This window comes from Sylvia atricapilla, chromosome 12 (genome assembly GCF_009819655.1).
Source record: "Sylvia atricapilla isolate bSylAtr1 chromosome 12, bSylAtr1.pri, whole genome shotgun sequence".
Classification (NCBI taxonomy): Eukaryota; Metazoa; Chordata; class Aves; order Passeriformes; family Sylviidae; genus Sylvia; species Sylvia atricapilla.
The window spans coordinates 18,472,720-18,490,581 of NC_089151.1; the positions used below are offsets into that span (position 1 = coordinate 18,472,720).

At 40.2% G+C, this 17,862-nt stretch overlaps 1 protein-coding gene across 2 annotated transcripts in view; it reads right to left on the bottom strand.

Moving 5' to 3' along the window:
* CDH8 (cadherin 8) overlaps nt 1–17,862 on the bottom strand; it is a 139,480-nt gene that overhangs the window by 13,232 nt on the left and 108,386 nt on the right. Inside the window, exon 9 of one of the 2 annotated variants that reach the window (XM_066327958.1) lies at nt 14,683–14,800. In XM_066327958.1, the coding sequence (XP_066184055.1) occupies nt 14,683–14,800 (118 nt within the window). Of the gene's footprint in view, nt 1–6,766; nt 6,864–14,682; nt 14,801–17,862 lie in introns of those variants that run through there. The other variant, XM_066327959.1, reaches the window with a different exon arrangement.

Below are 17,862 nucleotides of genomic sequence, written 5' to 3' on the forward strand. Positions count from 1 at the left end.
TAAAAACCATAAAACTTAACTAGGAACCTTTTGGGTCCTAGATGTGATGTGTTCTCGCCATTTAAGTAATTTAACATCCACTTCTCCGTGCCATGATAATCATCTTTTCCATTCCAATTCCATGTTGAATGTACACAGTAGCTTGGTAAGGATTTAAAACAATTTACTAGTAAATAATACACCAGCCCTTAAAAACTAAATCTCTAATCAGACCTATCAACCATACTGAAATTTTGTTGCCACAGTAAAAGCCAAATTCCAGCCCTACCGCTGTATTTTTATTATGCCACTTACTTTTTACATAATGTCCACTTTGAAATACAGCAGCAGAAAGCAACCAGCAGACTATAAAAACAGCAACCAGCATTTATTGGAATGCTGCCTATTTGTACTGGTGTAATAAAGGTCTTGTCAGCACTTCCATTACAAAATGCCAATTTTCAGAGGTTTATAACTCTGACATAACAACTTCCTATGAAAAGAAATTTAGAATGTAGACTCTCTGCCAAAGAGCATTGAAACTTAAATACAGCTTATGTTGGCCAGGGCATTTTAAGTCAGAAAATAAATTAAAACCAATTCTGACTTAACATTTTCTTGAGCTGGTGCCACTGAAGAAAAAAATGAGGCTTTGATAGTAAAAAGTGCCAGATCCTGCAGTTCTTATACACGCAGAACTCCCTTGAAGTTCCCTGAGAATAATTTCTGTGAGAGCCCTGAAAGGAGTGCCATTATACATTTTTGTAAATGTCATCAAGAGCTATATTAGCTTTTTGTAATTTGAAAGACTGAAATGTTATGGTGTAACATTGCCCCTGGGCACACAGGCAGCATGATAATGACTTTGGGAAGACATTCTGATATGCAGATTACATATAACAATAACAATTTGTTATCATCAGACCATTAATGGCAGTAATTTAGACCTCTGTCTCACACCCAAAGGATTCACGGTGCCTTATTACATGCACACCTCTCAGCTAGGATGTGATTCCCATGGGGAAAACTCATGGCCTTTTGAAATGCAGAGAAGAGCAAAAGGCATCCAGAGAAGGAATTCCAGTGAGTAGGTAAAAAAAAAAAAAAAAAACCTAAAACCTACTCATCGATAGAGTGGAATAGTTTGGGAAAGTTTTCAAATGAAACATCCCAGATACTCTCTGGAAGGTTTCTGACAGCATTCCAACATTACATGGAAAAAACCTGGAACAGCCACTAGTTCCAGGCTGGGATACACAGCTGGATTACGGTGAATCAAAGCACACACACACATCTGAATTCAGATTGCAAGCCCAGGACACACTGCAAGAGCCCGCCCTGTGCTCTGTACGTGGTGGGACACAACACAGAAACTGGAAAGAAGGAGCCAGGGAAAGATGTCAGCACTTGAATTCTGCCTCACTGCAGAGACACTGCAAAGTCAGTGCTAATACGGGTGAATGCATGAAAACTACAGCACCAGTCCAGAAGTTGTTCAGAGTTCTCACGGAATCACAGGATGAGTGAGGCTGGACGGGACCTCCAGAGGTCACCTGGTCCAACCCCTGCTCACCACAGCTACCCAGAGCCCAGGACCTTGTCCAGGTGCCTTCTGAGTATCTCCAAGGATGGGAGTTCTAAAAATAATAAAACATTTGTATTCGCGGTTGAAATATAACTATTACAAAACAGATGTCTTATTCAGTGCTTCTCTGCATTCCATGAAGAGAAATTATGAGGTATAAATATATAAAGAATCTCTAAGCCAAGAGAACACCTTGCAAATGGTTGCTTGTTGTCTTCTACTTTGTGATGAAGAGTCTGATAAAGGGCAAATGAAGTGTTTAGGCAGAAGCTACAATAAAAATACAAAACATGATTACATAAAAATATTAGTAAGAGATGGGGATTCTACTGGCAGAGGAAAATACATCTCAATATGCTAAAAAGTCCTCCATGATCAGGAAGATAAAACATATAAAGTCAAAAAGGTGAGCAGAAAAAACCCAGCAGATTCATTAAGAAAGTTATGTTTCCTTATTGGGAAAAAACCAACCAAACAAACAAACAAACAAAAAAAAACAACAAAAAAAGTATTTAAGAAAAATAATTTTAGTTTGGAAAAAGCTATGGTCTATATATGAATTTTTGAAGCAAGTGGTTCTGCTAGACAGACTGTATTAGAACTCTATAAAGCTTTTAGCAACTACATCTTTTGATCTTGCCTGCTAGCACAAAAAAGGAACAAAACAAGAAAAAGTTGATTTGTTCTAATTTTTTTCTCATTTAAAACAGAAAATATTAGTACAAAGAAGCTGTAACAATGTGGATTAGATAAAGATGACACAGGAGGAGATGTCAGGTGTAGAACTGAGTCTAAACCACCTCCCTTTGTGTTCAGTATTGCAGCTCACATCAAAGATACCCCAGTGCCTCAGCTGCAGCTGCCGTCAGATGGGCTCCACCATCTCCTGCCCTGACAAGCAAATTCCTAATGTTTCCTTTCTGGGACTTCCAGAAGAATCCAAACCACCCCTCCCTTAGAGCATTCCTGGAACTCTCAGCCTTCACCAGCCCCTGGGGAACTGCTCACAGCTCTGCAGTGTTTGCACAGCACAGCAACAGCACGGTGATTAAATGCTTCATCCAAATTCACACAGGAAACCCATAGCCAAGCTAAACAGAAGTGTTCCAAACTCCAGAACAATTCCTCAATCAGAAATCCATCACTCCTGTAGAGTGCTCTGAGATCACAAGGTCCTAATCTTCGTTGGGGGAACGCTGCATAATTTACAGGAGGGTCACATATAATGGATGAAAATGTTACAGGAAGTGACAGGACCCAGCTAAGCAAGGTTAGGGAGCAACAACTTGGAAAAGGCTACCTGAATTAATTTTTTTTTTTTTTTTATTATTTCCAATAACCTATATTTTAGCTTCAGTTTTAGGTTTGACTGAATGAGTTTCATAACACAGCACAAAGTCAGAAAGTTTTACCTGCACTTACGAAAGTGGTGTGAAATTGTTATGTCATTAAAGAGAAGAAAAAATTCAGTGTTCATGTTCAAGACAGCCCAATATTCTTAGAACAGAACAGAGAACTTTCATCAGCATTCAGAGATTACTGTTGGAGCTCCTTTTAAGGTTTAAGACTTCAACACCAAACTTTACTCAAAACTTTGCCAAGAGGACTTCATTCCTGACTTAGCTCAGATGTAGGAAAAACCCCAAACCCACAGAGTGACAGCCACAGCTTAGGCATGTCCACAGCCCTCACCAGGGTGAAGTCTGCCAGTGTGAGCCCAGGGTTAGTGAGGCCAGGCTGGGGGCTCAGCCTTTGCTCTCTGCACAGGGGCAGACAGCTCCCACTGCTTCCCTGACTCCTGCAGTCGGCTCCACACCCGTCCTTACCTTTGGAGGACCCCACCAGCTCTTCCTCTTCAACGCCATCAAGCAGACATCTGGTCCTTTTCTTCAAGTTCTATTTATCTCTCCCTAACAAGCTGCCTTATTATCTCACTTCAAACAGGGGCCCATCTTCACTCCCTCTCTAATCAGTGCTGATTACCAAGTGTGCACATCCTATCATTTTAGGATATGCAAACTCTCTCCCCAGACTAGACAGGTCAACTGGTGCATTTGATTTCTTTGCTGCGTTTGCCTCAGTGTGTAAGATCTCTGCGTTCATCAAATCATGTATTCTCCCTCTTCCCTGCCCTCTGAATGGATTGCCTTCTAGGCAGATTTATTATATAAATATTACATGCTAATAATTACATAAATATGTCACTAATTACTGGCTGCTTGCCAAATAAAGTACGTCCTAATTAGACAGAATTAAATGAAGACCAACAAAGTGACATATTTTACAACAAGATCACCCATAAAGATTACAAAATTAGGAGTTAATGGGAAAATAACCTAAGTGGTACAAGACCCCCGACCAACTAAAAGAAGAGTTTTGTCTCCCTTATTCTCTAAAGGTTGATGTCAGAAGCTGTAGTAAAAAATCATTTTAAAAATTCTGGTTTTTTCAGTGTGTCACTGCTGTATTTGCTGTGACAGAGAAATACGACCCGTTCTTAAACAGTCACCTCCTCAAAATGAGTAAGGAGGCAATAAAAGGTTATGTAAAATAGAAAATATAAACTTATTTGAGCACACCAGACAGGTTCAGGAAAGTGCAGAGACACAGAATTCACATAGTAATCAATGTCATGGTCACCCTGTAGGAACAACGGCTGTGATTCCAACAGTAACTCCTTCCTTGTGTAAAACAATTGTGGAATTGGTTCAAAACAAGATGCAAACTAGAACACGATCTGAACCTTTAAGCTCACATTATAATGTCAGTTGTGTAATAGTTAATCAGATAAGGCTTAAGGCTAAGTGTGAAAAATCAGTCTCTCTTATTTTTAATGGAGGATCCATGTGCAAATAGTCTGATATAATGACAAAAGGAGATTTTTCCTAATCAAAGGAAAAACTTACAGTTAACAGGTGATGATTCCTGCTTAAATTGTTTTCACTTTTAGCCTGTTTATTCCTCCTCCAGTAGAAGAGTGTTGGTGGTCTTTATAACTTTACTGCAACTGAAAGTTTAAAACGAGACTCCCATCTAGTTTCTCACTAATTGACAAAAGTGCAATTAGAGCAACTAATAATTCCTCCTCAGCAGTCTGTATTTAGGATATGACAAAACAGAGAGATATTCCATAATGAGAGCAACCAATTACAAAGGGGAAGGGAAGGGAAGGGAAGGGAAGGGAAGGGAAGGGAAGGGAAGGGAAGGGAAGGGAAGGGAAGGGAAGGGAAGGGAAGGGAAGGGAAGGGAAGGGAAGGGAAGGGAAGGGAAGGGAAGGGAAGGGAAGGGAAGGGAAGGGAAGGGAAGGGAAGGGAAGGGAAGGGAAGGGAAGGGAAGGGAAGGGAAGGGAAGGGAAGGGAAGGGAAGGGAAGGGAAGGGAAGGGAAGGGAAGGGAAGGGAAGGGAAAACATTCTTGTACCTTATTTTCCAATCAGGCACTTAGAGATAAAATCCAAATATACAAAACAAAAGCTAACCATGAGGTGAACAGAGAAGAGCTTCTCAGATGCAATATGACTCTGCGGGGTAATATACTGAGGTGGTGATGGGGCAGAGGTTCTACCAGAACCTTTGGCCTCAGGACATCATTCCTCCTACTCAGAATTAAACCCATTTCCAGGAAATCAAACATAGTCAGTGCATTGTCCATTAACATTTCCACCACAGAAACTGCTTTTTGCAGAAAACCTGGAGGAATCAGATGTACCCATCAAGCCAGAAGTGGTACTTAGAAAACTCTTAACTCTTTTAGAAGGTAGCTGATTAAAAATCTGAGAATTTATCTCCAAATATTATATATTCACTTAGCTATAAATACTACTATGAAATACTTCTAAAATCCTAGAACATCATGATCATGGGTGCTATGAGTTTTTAAGGAGTTATGTCAGAGCACTTAGGGAATCTTTGATTAAAGGCTGGTGGAGCAATGTTTCACAGATCCCAGGCTGGGTGAGGCTGGAGGGCCCCAGGGGCTGCTCTGGTGCCACCTCCCTGCTCCAGCAGGGCCATCCCCGAGCACAGGGCACAGCAGTGTGTGCCCAGGGCTCTGCAAGATCCCCAGGGAGGAGCCTGCACAGCCTCTGGGCACAGCCTGCTCAGGGCTGGGCACTGCCCAGGGCAGGAGTTGTGCCTCCTGTGCAGGGGCAGCTCCTGGGCTCAGCCCTGCCCATTGATAAATGCCAAGGAGCTGGAACTGCAGTTCTTACTGCTGTTAGTGGAGACATTCTGCACTCAGTAAGAACACCACCTTTCTGTCTGCTAAGCAGTTCAGTCCTGAGACCTTGATTTAATGTCTATTTTCCTATTATGTGTCTGAAATTAAGTGACACTGAAGATTCAGTTTGTTCTTTGTTATTTCTTCCATCCATGTTCCATGTTATTACTAAACCAGACAATTTTCAAGCCAACTTACTGACCAAATTCTTTTCCTCTCTTGTTTTGTTTTCACAGCCTTTTATCCCTTATTCACTCTTCTTCAGATTTTTTTTATGAAATTAATGCAATTAACTGGGAAAAGAGAGCTAAGGACGTTACACTTCTGAGCTTGATGAAACTCCTACAGCAGGAAAATTCACAGCTGTCGAATCCATTCCCTCATCATGAGTAAGCACTGTCATGCATATGGTGCACAACACTGACCTCAGATCTTTTTCACTCAGATTGCATCTGGTTCTCAATTAGTTTGATTTATAAAATGAAACATAATTGACGTCTTGGCAACATTCTGTTGCTAGCAGCACAAATAATAAATTAAGAACGAGTGAAGTAAAAGTCTCTTTAGTCATGTATGCATAATGGCAGGCTGCATGTATTTGGGATTAGCCTGGGTCTCATCACTCCCACTGGATGCTGTTTGGGGCTGGGTCATGTTTAATGCTCTGCACTAACTGTGTAATTGTGGCTGATGCAAATGACCAAAAAAAGGCAGTCTCTGAAAGGATGGGATGCTGTGGGAATTAGTCTGATTTTCCAATGTGCATATACAACTCCTCTGTAGCTGTCTGAAAGTTTGCATTTGGGAGGCTTGGAAAGAAGTTGTCAGCACAGAGCTAAACTGAAACAGGACGGAAAGGTTAAACAGCATTAGGAACGGAAGCTCCCAGGGAAACACTTTACCAGTGCAAAACTGTGAGAAGTACAAACATGCTGGGGAGCAAAGAAGAGGAGCTGGAGATGCCTGGAAGAGGACAATCAGCTTACCAGATGGCCCCCTCCTTGCTGGCTCATCCATCAGGTTGGCCTGTCCAGTGCAGTGAAGAGTTGATGGATCACCTCTGGCTTAGGGCGGAGGAGAGAGGGAATCTGTCTGCAGTCCTGCATCCTGAATACAGGAGAGGAGTGAATAAGGATTCACATAGGCAGGACAGACAGAAGGGTCGCAGGGTGGAGGAGCTGGCAGCTGAGTTAGCCTCTGAAGGGTTGATCCTAGTTCTCTGTTCCAGCTGTGTGCACCAAGAAGGAGTCACCTCTTTGGCCTATTGAAGTGGTGAAAAGCACATAACCACTGTAAGAAGCTTAGACCACCCAGACAGGGCTAAAAAGTGTTTGCAGAGCTGCACTGACTCTTCACCTGGTTTGTGGTTCTAATCAGAAAGGAGTCTGGAAAGAGCAGTGATCTGCATGCAAGAAGAGAGCTGGGAAAGAGCAGAAGCAGGTGTCAGTGAAGGACAAAGAATTGGAGTGGAAAAATGCTGCCTTCCCTCCTACATTAATGCAATCACTTCAGAAAACAACACCACAGCCATCCCTGCCAGGGAAGTTGTTTCAAATCCCACTCAACTGATAGTCAACAGCAAGGAAAAGCAGAACTTCAGGGAATAACAGAACACAGCTGATAGTGATGACAGTAAAGAAAGAAGGGGGAAAGGAAGCAGAAAGTTATCAGCAGAAAGATACTGAGAATATTGTCACCACCATTCTCACCTAGGTGGGACTAATACTGCAGTACCATGGAAAAGTGTAGCCTTGCTAGGAATAGTAGAGAGGAATCAGATATATCACTATCTATCACTTCCACTGCAGTGTGAAATCATACAGTGAAAATGGAAATGTATCCAACTGCCTGGCAAGACAGAACCTCTGAGCACTACTGGAATGTATTGGGGTCCCCTGGGAATATTATTGTTAGCTCAGAATTCTACCAAGTCTTCTAGAATTTGAGAATAATCTAAAGATGTCTAACACTGATTTCCTCTACAGTAGCTCATCACTTTGTCACTGGGAAAGGGCTCCTCTCTTTCAGTTCTTAGGCACAGGCTGTTACTTCACAGGATGACATTACATCTTAGAATTGTCAGATATGCAAATAAGAAAATTGATTACTTTTCTCACAAAGGATGATCTAGCATGTTTTCTGATCCAAAGCAGTTTCAGGCAGGTGAACTGTGTAAGGACCAGGGGTAAAGGAACCTGAGAACCATAAATAGGGAACTGCCTGAATTCGTATCAGGGATTGCCACCCAATGCACTCACTCCAGCAAGGCTGTCTGCAGTGGCTGAACATCACCTTTTGCATATTAATGGAGTGGAAGCTTGAATCAGTCCTTTCCTTTCCATGATGTCCTTGCCTGCTGGCACAGTGAGGGAGGAGTGGCAGCACGGTGTCCCCAGGTCCCCTCCCAGCCCCACCGTGATCCTGACACACTTCCAGCAGCAGAACAAGGCACACAAGGGCCATAACTCTTAAAAGGGGTCTCAGCAGTTTAGGATAACTTGCAGACCATCAGTAGCATGTGTCACTTCAGGCCTGTAAATCACATTTTGTTTTTAGCTGAGAAAGGCAAGGATGCATCCAAAACATAACTAAGTATTTTCTGGGAAAAAAAAAAATTAATGCCAGATTATTTTTAATCCACAGAATGACAATGTTTCATAGAGCTTAGGTACCTTAACGATCACATGATTTGTTTTGATAATATTTAGACCTTCCTACTCAGCAAAATAACATCTTTACGCTTTGTTTTAATTTAACTTACAATTTCTAATAGAAGCAAAAGAGGAACTTATTGAAACAAAATCTTTCAAACAGGCTGCAAAGGAAATATTTCACTAATTTTGTACTAGCAATTTCATTATTAACTCTATTATTCATAAAAAAAATCAATAAACTGAGGTTCTTCTGGCATGCACAGGGTATAAAAATGTTGAACTTTGCTATTTAAACAATTCCAATTTAAATGCCATGCCGAGAAAAAAATTGATAGTATGATGTTTCTAATACATTTCTCACACTATGAACACTCCTGGAGAAACATGATATGTGCCTGTGGATGGCAGAACCTGACACGCAAGTGCCAGATAATAGGGTACTTTGTGTTTGTTATTTTTTTAATACGTTGCAATGCTTTATTTTTAAATCTGCTCCTTTCACACTGCTTGCACCTTGTTATGCAAGTATTCCTTGTGATTTCTGGTGACAAAGCCACATCTATTAAAAGAGATGTTGATCAGTGCTGTTTCTCAGATTATGCCTTGTATCCCTTTACATCTTCTGGATGTTATTCCATACCACTAATATTGACAGATGGTAGAAAAATAATAACTTATAAGCAAGACTGAGCACATCACTTAATTTGAAGAAAACCACTAACAAGGATGTGATTTGATATGTTTTGGAATTTGAAAGTCTAATTACTGATCTATAAAGGGAATGAGGACGGTAATTAAACACATCAGATATACATAAGCATGTGCTTTCCCTCGAGCAGTGCCATTGTGCAACACCCTCTGGCCCCTGGCAGCTGGGCCACAAAGTTTCCCCAAATTGCCTGAAACTGCAGCAATGTGTGAGGATGTGCTGCTCACATCCAAGGGACCGTCTGGGTGCTGTTATCCTGGATGTTCACTGCACATCCACCCACAAATGATGGGTTTAATGATGTCCTTGCTCTGGCAATTTGTACCTGGGGTCAGGGGGTTAACTTTGAAATTGGGCGAAGTGGAAGGAGGGCAATGAAACAGAGGAGTCACCTCAGAGTTCTCTGACGGATATATTTGGAGAGAAAAGTCAGTCAGAAAGCACAGAAGGAGCTTCAGCTGGCAGCTGAGACAATGGCAGAGAGACTTATCCAGAAATGCCAAAAGAAACTGTTTCAGGGAAAGACTTATTTTAACACATGAGAGTTGCTCTGGTGGGAACAAAAGTCTCACCCTCCAGGTATGTATTTGACAGACGCTGCTAAAAATACTTTCATGAAAAAAGATGGGGAAAAAAATCCAGGTTTTATTGTATTAAAACCACAGTAACAGAGAAGTACTTAAAAAAAAAAAAAGTGATAATAACTTGTCTTATTATGTGGGATATCTAAGAATGTTTGCATGTAATTGTTTTTCTCAGCTATTATGAAAGTTTAGAAATATTTGGTTTTTAATGGTAAAGAGGTGATGAAATATAAATCCACAGTGTACAAAGGCATGCAAGGCAGTGACGGAAGTGATTATACCAGGCCATTTCCTTTAAAACACCTCACACAGTTCCTGCACTTCCAAGGCAGCACAAGGAGGACTTAAGCAAGATTTAACTTGAAGGAACGACCAAAAGAAATGGACATTTAAACATGATCACTCTTGAAGCTGTTGTATGTATCACAGATGTAACAGACTAAGTGTGGCTGAGAATAAATATTAAGTTTGATAGAGAGAATCAATAGAACAGTTCATCCCTTAAGTGGATATATGACACTACAATTAAAAAAAAAAAATCCAAAACATTTTACTCACTAGAATCAGGACCAAATTCAGAGCTCAACTTGCCAGATGGACATTGAATATTTGAGGGAGAGAGGAGGCTGATTACTGATAAGCAGCCTATTAAAAGCCAAATCAGGCTATTGGATTTCTGCAGGAATATGAGCTCATGCCAGTAAGGTTCTTAACCCAAAGGTAAGCCCTGCCCACAGGCCAGGCAACCCCAGGAACTGCCCTGCTACATCAGCCCTATAAGAAGCATGGAATATCCCATTTATCCAGGAAAGAAGCACTATTTCTCCGGGCAGAAGAATTACTGCATCCAAAGGCACTGTGGAACATTTAATTTGGAGTTTACTCCATTAGGAAACAGGTTCTGCCATCAGAAAAATGAAACAGCAATGGCAACTTCTCATGGGAAAAACTTTGGGTCTCTTTATGGCAAAGACGTGTTTGGTAGCTTTTGACAGTAAAAACTGCATTGGCAGAATATCAAAATGTTTGCATGTGTGAAAATGCTCCTATCACAGAATTCTGTTCTCACTTGAACAATCTAAGGGAACCTGAAGAATTTACCGCTGAAAACAGGTACTGTGAGGGTGATGTTTGGGGTGCAGCAGAAGATCCATGTACTGGCATTGGATTTTAGGTAACGCTCTGTGGAGACCATTCACCTGCAAAAAAAGGCTGTCAACAAATTCTAATTCCATTTCTGGAGGTCTCATTTCAGTTTTCTGATGCCATGACAATACAAAATCCTCACCAGTTGTCTAAATTCCTGTCAGTTTCTTGTCATTTATTGTGAGCCTACAGTTTTTCTGGAAGGGTTAATTCCAGTCAGTCCACAACACATTGCTAGAGTGTATCAACACTTGTCTAAACATCAGATATTTTCATCTGAAATTTGAGGTTTTTCCGGTTTGAAGTTTCTCAGACACACCACACAAAACATGGATTTTCAGTTTTTTCCCTGCTTCTGCTCCTGTGCAGTAAAACCCAGCACAAAGGCACGTGAAAAGTGCCCAGAGATTCAGTCAGGAGTTTGTACAGTCAGGAATTTGTTATGTCACAGAGTCACAGGTTTAGCCACAGGTCTAACACAGAAAACATGACATGATTTTCATGTAGCATTAACTTCTTCCCTTTTTTTTTTTTTTTTTTTATGTAACTCTATTATTTCTCTTGAGAGGGGATAAAGGTTTTTGCACCTGGCAATCCAAGTGCTCAGTGTGCCTTGATTACAGCTTGAGAGGGCATGATTGCCTCCCTTCGGATTATCACTCACTGCCCAGGAACCCAAGGCACTAAACCTCCAAACTCCACCCAGTAATGGACATCTGAGCTCAGAAAAGGACAGGAAAAAAAGCATAAGGAGACACAGAAAATAAAGATGGCTAAGAGAGAATCTACACACATTCAGTTAGACGCATGATGCCACTTAAATTTACATTTTTTACATTATTTACATCAGAAAGGCACTACAGCCTCTACAGCTTTGGGTATCTTGTCTACAGAAGGGATTGTAAATACGGAAATTCAATAAACCAAGTAAATGAAGAACACCAGGCACAGATTCTGCTCTGAGCACAGCATAACTTCTATATATGTAATAAAATCTGAGAAGTGTTTGGGGTTTTTTTTTGTGTGTGGTTCCTGACAAAGATACCTGTTGTGTCACTTAGTTAAACACATTTCTCAATAACAATGTGGCCAATCATAATATTTGCAGTGTATGTCAGCAGCACAGTTAATTAGTGACTATCACGGGAACTTGCCGTAGGGTGATCTGGAAGGTTTGAACAACAGAATCAGCCTGTGTGCAGCAAACTAAATTGATTAATGGTGATGCTTATGCTCTACAGAGGAAGGGAACATTCCAAATCACAGGCATCTTATGTATTCTTTGGCATGAGGGACAGAAAAAGGATGCTGCAGGCTTTTTTCTCCTGGCAGGTTGGCAAACTGCACCAATGTCACCACACTCAATGTCACCATTACATGGTGGCCAAATGCCACACAGTTACCTAAAGCAACCAAAAGGGCAATATCATCTCTTGAGGAGAGGTACTTCTGTTTATCTCCACCCCTCAAGAGAATCTTGAAGAAAGGCAAGGTACAGAAAATGATTTAAATAAACAAACGTGCTAATTCTAGCAATTAAAAACTGGGTTTCTACAGGGGATTTCCTGAGAAAGTGCAGTCCCTGTATGGTATTTGCAAGAGGACAGCATTTTGTCAGCAGCAGCCATCAAGTTTCTGCTGCCTTGAAAAATTACTTTGGCAGGGCCAAGACTCTGGGAGGAAATTGAGGCTGAGGACACAGTCAGGAAGATGTCAAGGATTTTGACCACCAGTGTTGAGAAATGTTTTTCTGTTCCAGGTTTTACTGTGTTGAGCATTGACCTGATCTCCAGAAAGGAGAGGACGGTTTGTTACAGGCATTTCCTTACAGTTCCAGGCCACACCAACTCAGTTATGGACAGCCCAGACACTCAGTAATACAAAAAAGAGAAATTTGACTTGTGAATTCAGGGGGTTTTTTAGGGATATTGGTGTTTTTCAACATGAATAATCACTCAGGCTTATCTGGCAGATATATTCAAGACAAAGTCATGGCCAAGTTCACTGTTTAAGTGGCATAACTAAAGACTTACTGAGGATCTATGATGTTTAAAGGACATAAAAACTCACCTCAGTCAAATTATACCCTGATTTTGGCTCTGACAGGAGTATTTGCTTCCTGTGGGAGATCATGTTCTAACATCAACCATCCACTGCACCCCTGACTGAGCAACCTGCACAGACAAGGATGGCATGCATAGCTGGAATTTTATTACTGGATACTGAAGGATTAAATCAGAAAAGTCTCTTCAAGCAGATTTTTAATTTCAAGAGACTTCAGGTGGTTGTTTTAAGAGGATTTTTACATTTAACTGATTCAAACACATTAAAAACTGCATAAAACTGAGCGACAATGCTGTAACAAAATTTGACTTACTTCTCTAAACCTTGTTACACAGAAAGTTTCCTCACTGCCACTCAGCCCAGGACTCATTTTTGCCATTGTCTGTGAGCAGGAGCAGGAGTGGGTCTCAAATAGGTAACAGATTGGAAGGACAAGGGCGACATGAGCTCAGTATTTAAACATGAAGAGAAATGCAAGATCTTTTTTACTTTGTCATGCTGTGCCAAGCAAACCACCTCACATTTAGGATGCTTAATTCAATTTGTGTTACACTGCTGATGATTATGAAATGCATTTTGAAGAGGTTTGTTTTATCTCCTCCAGAAAACACACAGGGGCTCATTTACTACAAGAAAATAGAGATATAAGTAGAGACACACTTTGTGAATGCTTGAAGAGAAAAACACACCTAAAGAAAAGGAAAATATAGGATGCATTTAAGCAGGTTTAAGAATTTACATGCAGCTCATTTATAAAAACAGTGTCATCATGCTTCTAGGCTGGAACAGAAGAATAAAAAAAAATGCAAACAGCATTTCCTCTTTAATTAGCATTTCATGTATTGCTTTTACACTCCTGCACACACAGCTCACACATACATCCTCCTATTAGTGATGGACTGAACAGGGCTCCACTTTCTTACCATTTCAAATAAGAGACTGAATTTAACTAGAATTCCTGGCAGGGTGTGCTTTATTTAAAAGAGCCAAGATGGAACAACTTTGCTGAATATTCAAGTAAGTACAAACACTTTGAGCACTCTTTATAGCATTCTTTGGATCAGTCCTAGCTCCTTCTCTCACCTGACCTTCAAACACATCTGTGTGCCAAAGACAAGGATCAGTATAAATTTATTGCTCAACAATATTAAATGGGTCTTTTTTTTTCCATCACACGTGAATGTCCCTTCTACAGCCCTGCAAAATGACATTTTGCCCTTCCACAAGTGCTCAAAGTGCCCTTCTGGGCTTTGCTGACCTAAGGGATTTCTCTTTCTAGCGAATGTTCCTCACCAAAATACACCTTGGAACCTTTATACACACAACAAACAGGCCGGAAAGGTGCTTTCTTTGGGAGATTTAGTAGACACTTAATTTTATGTTCCCATCCATAAACAGTCAATGTAGGAATCAACATTTATTTATCAGCATAATTTCAGATTTTCATCTTACACCGTATCTCTGGAATTTCAAATTAATAGGAATAATACAGGCAGTAAATCCATCCTTTCATTTTCTTTAAGCCAGTGAGCTGTCTTCTGGATCTAAATTCCATATTAATTTTACTTTCTTCTTATCTACTTTAAAGTTATTGAAAATAGCTTAAGAGATATAACGAAGGTACCATTCAGCAGATTATTTACATTTTAATTGCCCAAAGGACACACTGATAAAGTAATTGGAAGTCAACAAAACAATTCCAAAGTAAGTTGTTGAGATGCACATTTCAAATTTTTTCTATTTACCTTCGTTTTTCTTGATGGTGAAATTTGGGTTGTTGACCATTTCAGGAAGAAGGCTGTACAGGAAATAATGCCCATTTTTAGGATCATCCTTGTCAACAGCACTGACAATCTGAATTACCTGCAACACAAATGGGCTCATTAAGTTTTCACACTCCTGATAAACAGACAGTGCTGAAAATAAATAGTATTTATTGGACACATTTCATTTCCCTCCATGCCAGATTGAAAAAGATAATTTATAACTTTGCAAGGATTTTTGGACCTTAGAGTGAAAACCTTGGGAAGAGAATCTGTATCTGCCCCTTTTAAAATGTTTCCAGAACAAGAAGCCAGCAAATAAGGAGAGACAGGTAAGAGAGGCCAGCAGGAAATGCTGCTGGTTTAGACAACTAATAAATTGTTATTCAACAAAAGAGAGAAAATTGAGCTTCAGAAACACTCATATTGCCCATGGCAATCTTTCATTTATATGACCATGCTTCTCACTGGACCTGGATATGTAATATACCTTTAATCCTTTTTCCTTCCCTCATCTCACATTTCACTTCATTGAATATATATATTTTTTTTAATTAATTTGGATGTAAAATTTTAGACGAGAAAAAATCAAAATTGAAAAAAAGGAAAAAAAAGAAAATATTGAGGGCTGTATTTTGTCCCTCTTGATTCTAATAAAACCTCAGTTATTCCTGTGCTAGAAAGATATGTTCCTTTTTTAATAACAGCATTATTAACTAATGCTTCCTAGCATAATGCAAGATAATTAGGTGAGAAGAGTGTTTTGGATAGTTTGGATAACTTTCTATGAAGTATCTCATATGATTTACATCACCAACTACAGTGTCTGAAGTGGATTTACCTCCTTTTACAATTTTTACCTTCTACATTACTCAGGTACTACAGCTGATCATCTTCAAATCATACAAGGCTGCATAGGACTATGAAAGGAAGAAACACTATTTTAAAATAAGAAGGAGGTTTGGGTATTCTGTTTGATTTTTGTGTTTTCTTTGTGATTTTTTTTTTTTGTTTTCTTTTTTGGGGATTTTTGAAATATTTGGTGCATTTGCCTTTGAGTCAAAAGGTTTTTCAGGGAAACAGAAAAAAAACCAGCCATGGATCCAGATCCCACCCTCAGATCTGGGTTTCAGGACCAGTTAGCTCATGCTAGATGAGATTTATAAGAAATTTAATTAGAATTATTGACCTTTTCCATGTCCATTGAATCCAATAACAATTGTCTTATGTATTTATTTGCAATGCCTAAAGCAATGCACCAATAATTTCTTGCACAATTAAATTCAAATTAGGAATCACTAAAAATTTTAGTTTTGAAGTACAGAATGAAAAATGGAAGCAGGGTTTGATGCTGTCCAAATTCACAGACTTTTACTTTTAAATTTCCACATTTCCCTAACTGAATGCCAATAATTAACATTTTATTCTAGTTGAACCACAAGGGCTCATCTGTATGTGTTATATATATGACAACAGTCAAAATCATATTTATGTTCTTCAAGAGCCAAAAAAAAAGAACAAAATCTTACTAGATGACCACAGGGATCAACACCAAAGCATAAAGATTTGAAATTACGTGTGTAAAAAAATGTTTGAGCAAGTAGTGATATTTGTAGGACAACCCAACTTAGGAAGGAATGTGAGACAATTAATTCCTAGCCTAACTGTATTCTGGATAGGTCAGCTTTATCATCATTATCATTATCAAAAAATCTATTTTAAAAAATAGAATGCTTAAATGCCACATAAACAGGGTTTTTTTTAACAACTGTATCCATCAAGGTGGAAACCTTGATAGGATTTCAAACAAATGTATTAGAAGAGATAGACAAAAAAAAAAAAAAAAAAAAAAAAAAAAAAGCCTTAGTCAGCTTTTGCTTTTTTTACTTTAAGAAGCAGGTCTCCAATTTAGTAGCTGAATAATAGATCACCAAACCAGAAAAATATAAACAGTGGAAAAATATCTAAGTAGCTTCTGCCTATCCCAGTGCAGAGCTAGAGCCATTTGCAGATGGGAAATACTCTGAGCTTTCTCTGTGCAGAGGTGTCAGGCACTAAAGCACCCACTGTGATGTGCCCAGGGCTGGAGCAGGTACCAGCAATTCATCATCACAGGGAAGTGCAATTTGGGCTGGGATCCTGAACAAGACAGATATATTTAGACAGATACACTTTATGGCTGTTCAATTTTTCAAACACTGACAGAATGGGAAAGCAATAGGGAAAAAGGATAATGGCACAGTGAAATCTGGAAGGGCAAGTGCATGTAACAGGTGCAGTTTATCAGGTTGTTATAATATATTGTATGTACTGGTATTCCATCCATTCCCTTCATCGTTTACAAAATCCTTCTTTCTCTGAAAATGCACCAAAAATTACACGCAAAAGACAGGCTCAGCGTAATACTCCATTTGTTGTGTTACACGCACACATCACAGAATTAAGAGTTAGAGTTCCCATAGCAACCTTATTTCTTTGTGCGTTTGCATTAAGATAAGCTCTTAAAAAAACCCCACCAAACCACAACAGAAAACATAATATATATGCAGTGATATGAAACTGTGGTATCTTTTACTCCACAGGGGTGAGAAAAGTCCAGTAATTCTCATTTCCAAGTTTTTTTATTACTGTGCTGATAGGCACATTTTACTCCGTGTTGTGTGGTCACGCAATGGAATATTATTGAGGAATTTCTCCAACTCTGAATTTGTGGTTCACAACATGGTTGACAATCACAAAATCACAAAATCCCAGAACCCCAGAGGCTGGAGAAGCCCTCCCAGGCCACGGAGTCCCAGCTCAATGCCCACCTTGTCCCCAGCCCAGAGCACTCAGTGCCACCTCCAGCCCTTCCTGGGACACCTCCAGGGATGGGCACTCCAAACCTCCCTGGGCAGCCCCTGCCAAGGCTGAGCACCCTTTCCATGGGGAAATTCCTGCTGCTGGCCAAGCTGAGCCTCCCCTGGCCCAGCCTGAGGCCATTCCCTCTGCTCCTGTCCCTGTTCCCTGGAGCAGAGCCCGACCCCCCGGCTGTCCCCTCCTGGCAGGGACTTGTGCAGAGCCACCAGGTCCCCCCTGAGCCTCCTTTTCTCCAGCTGAGCCCCTTTCCAGCTCCCTCAGCCCCTCCTGGGGCTCCAGACCCTTCCCAGCTCCTTCCCTGCC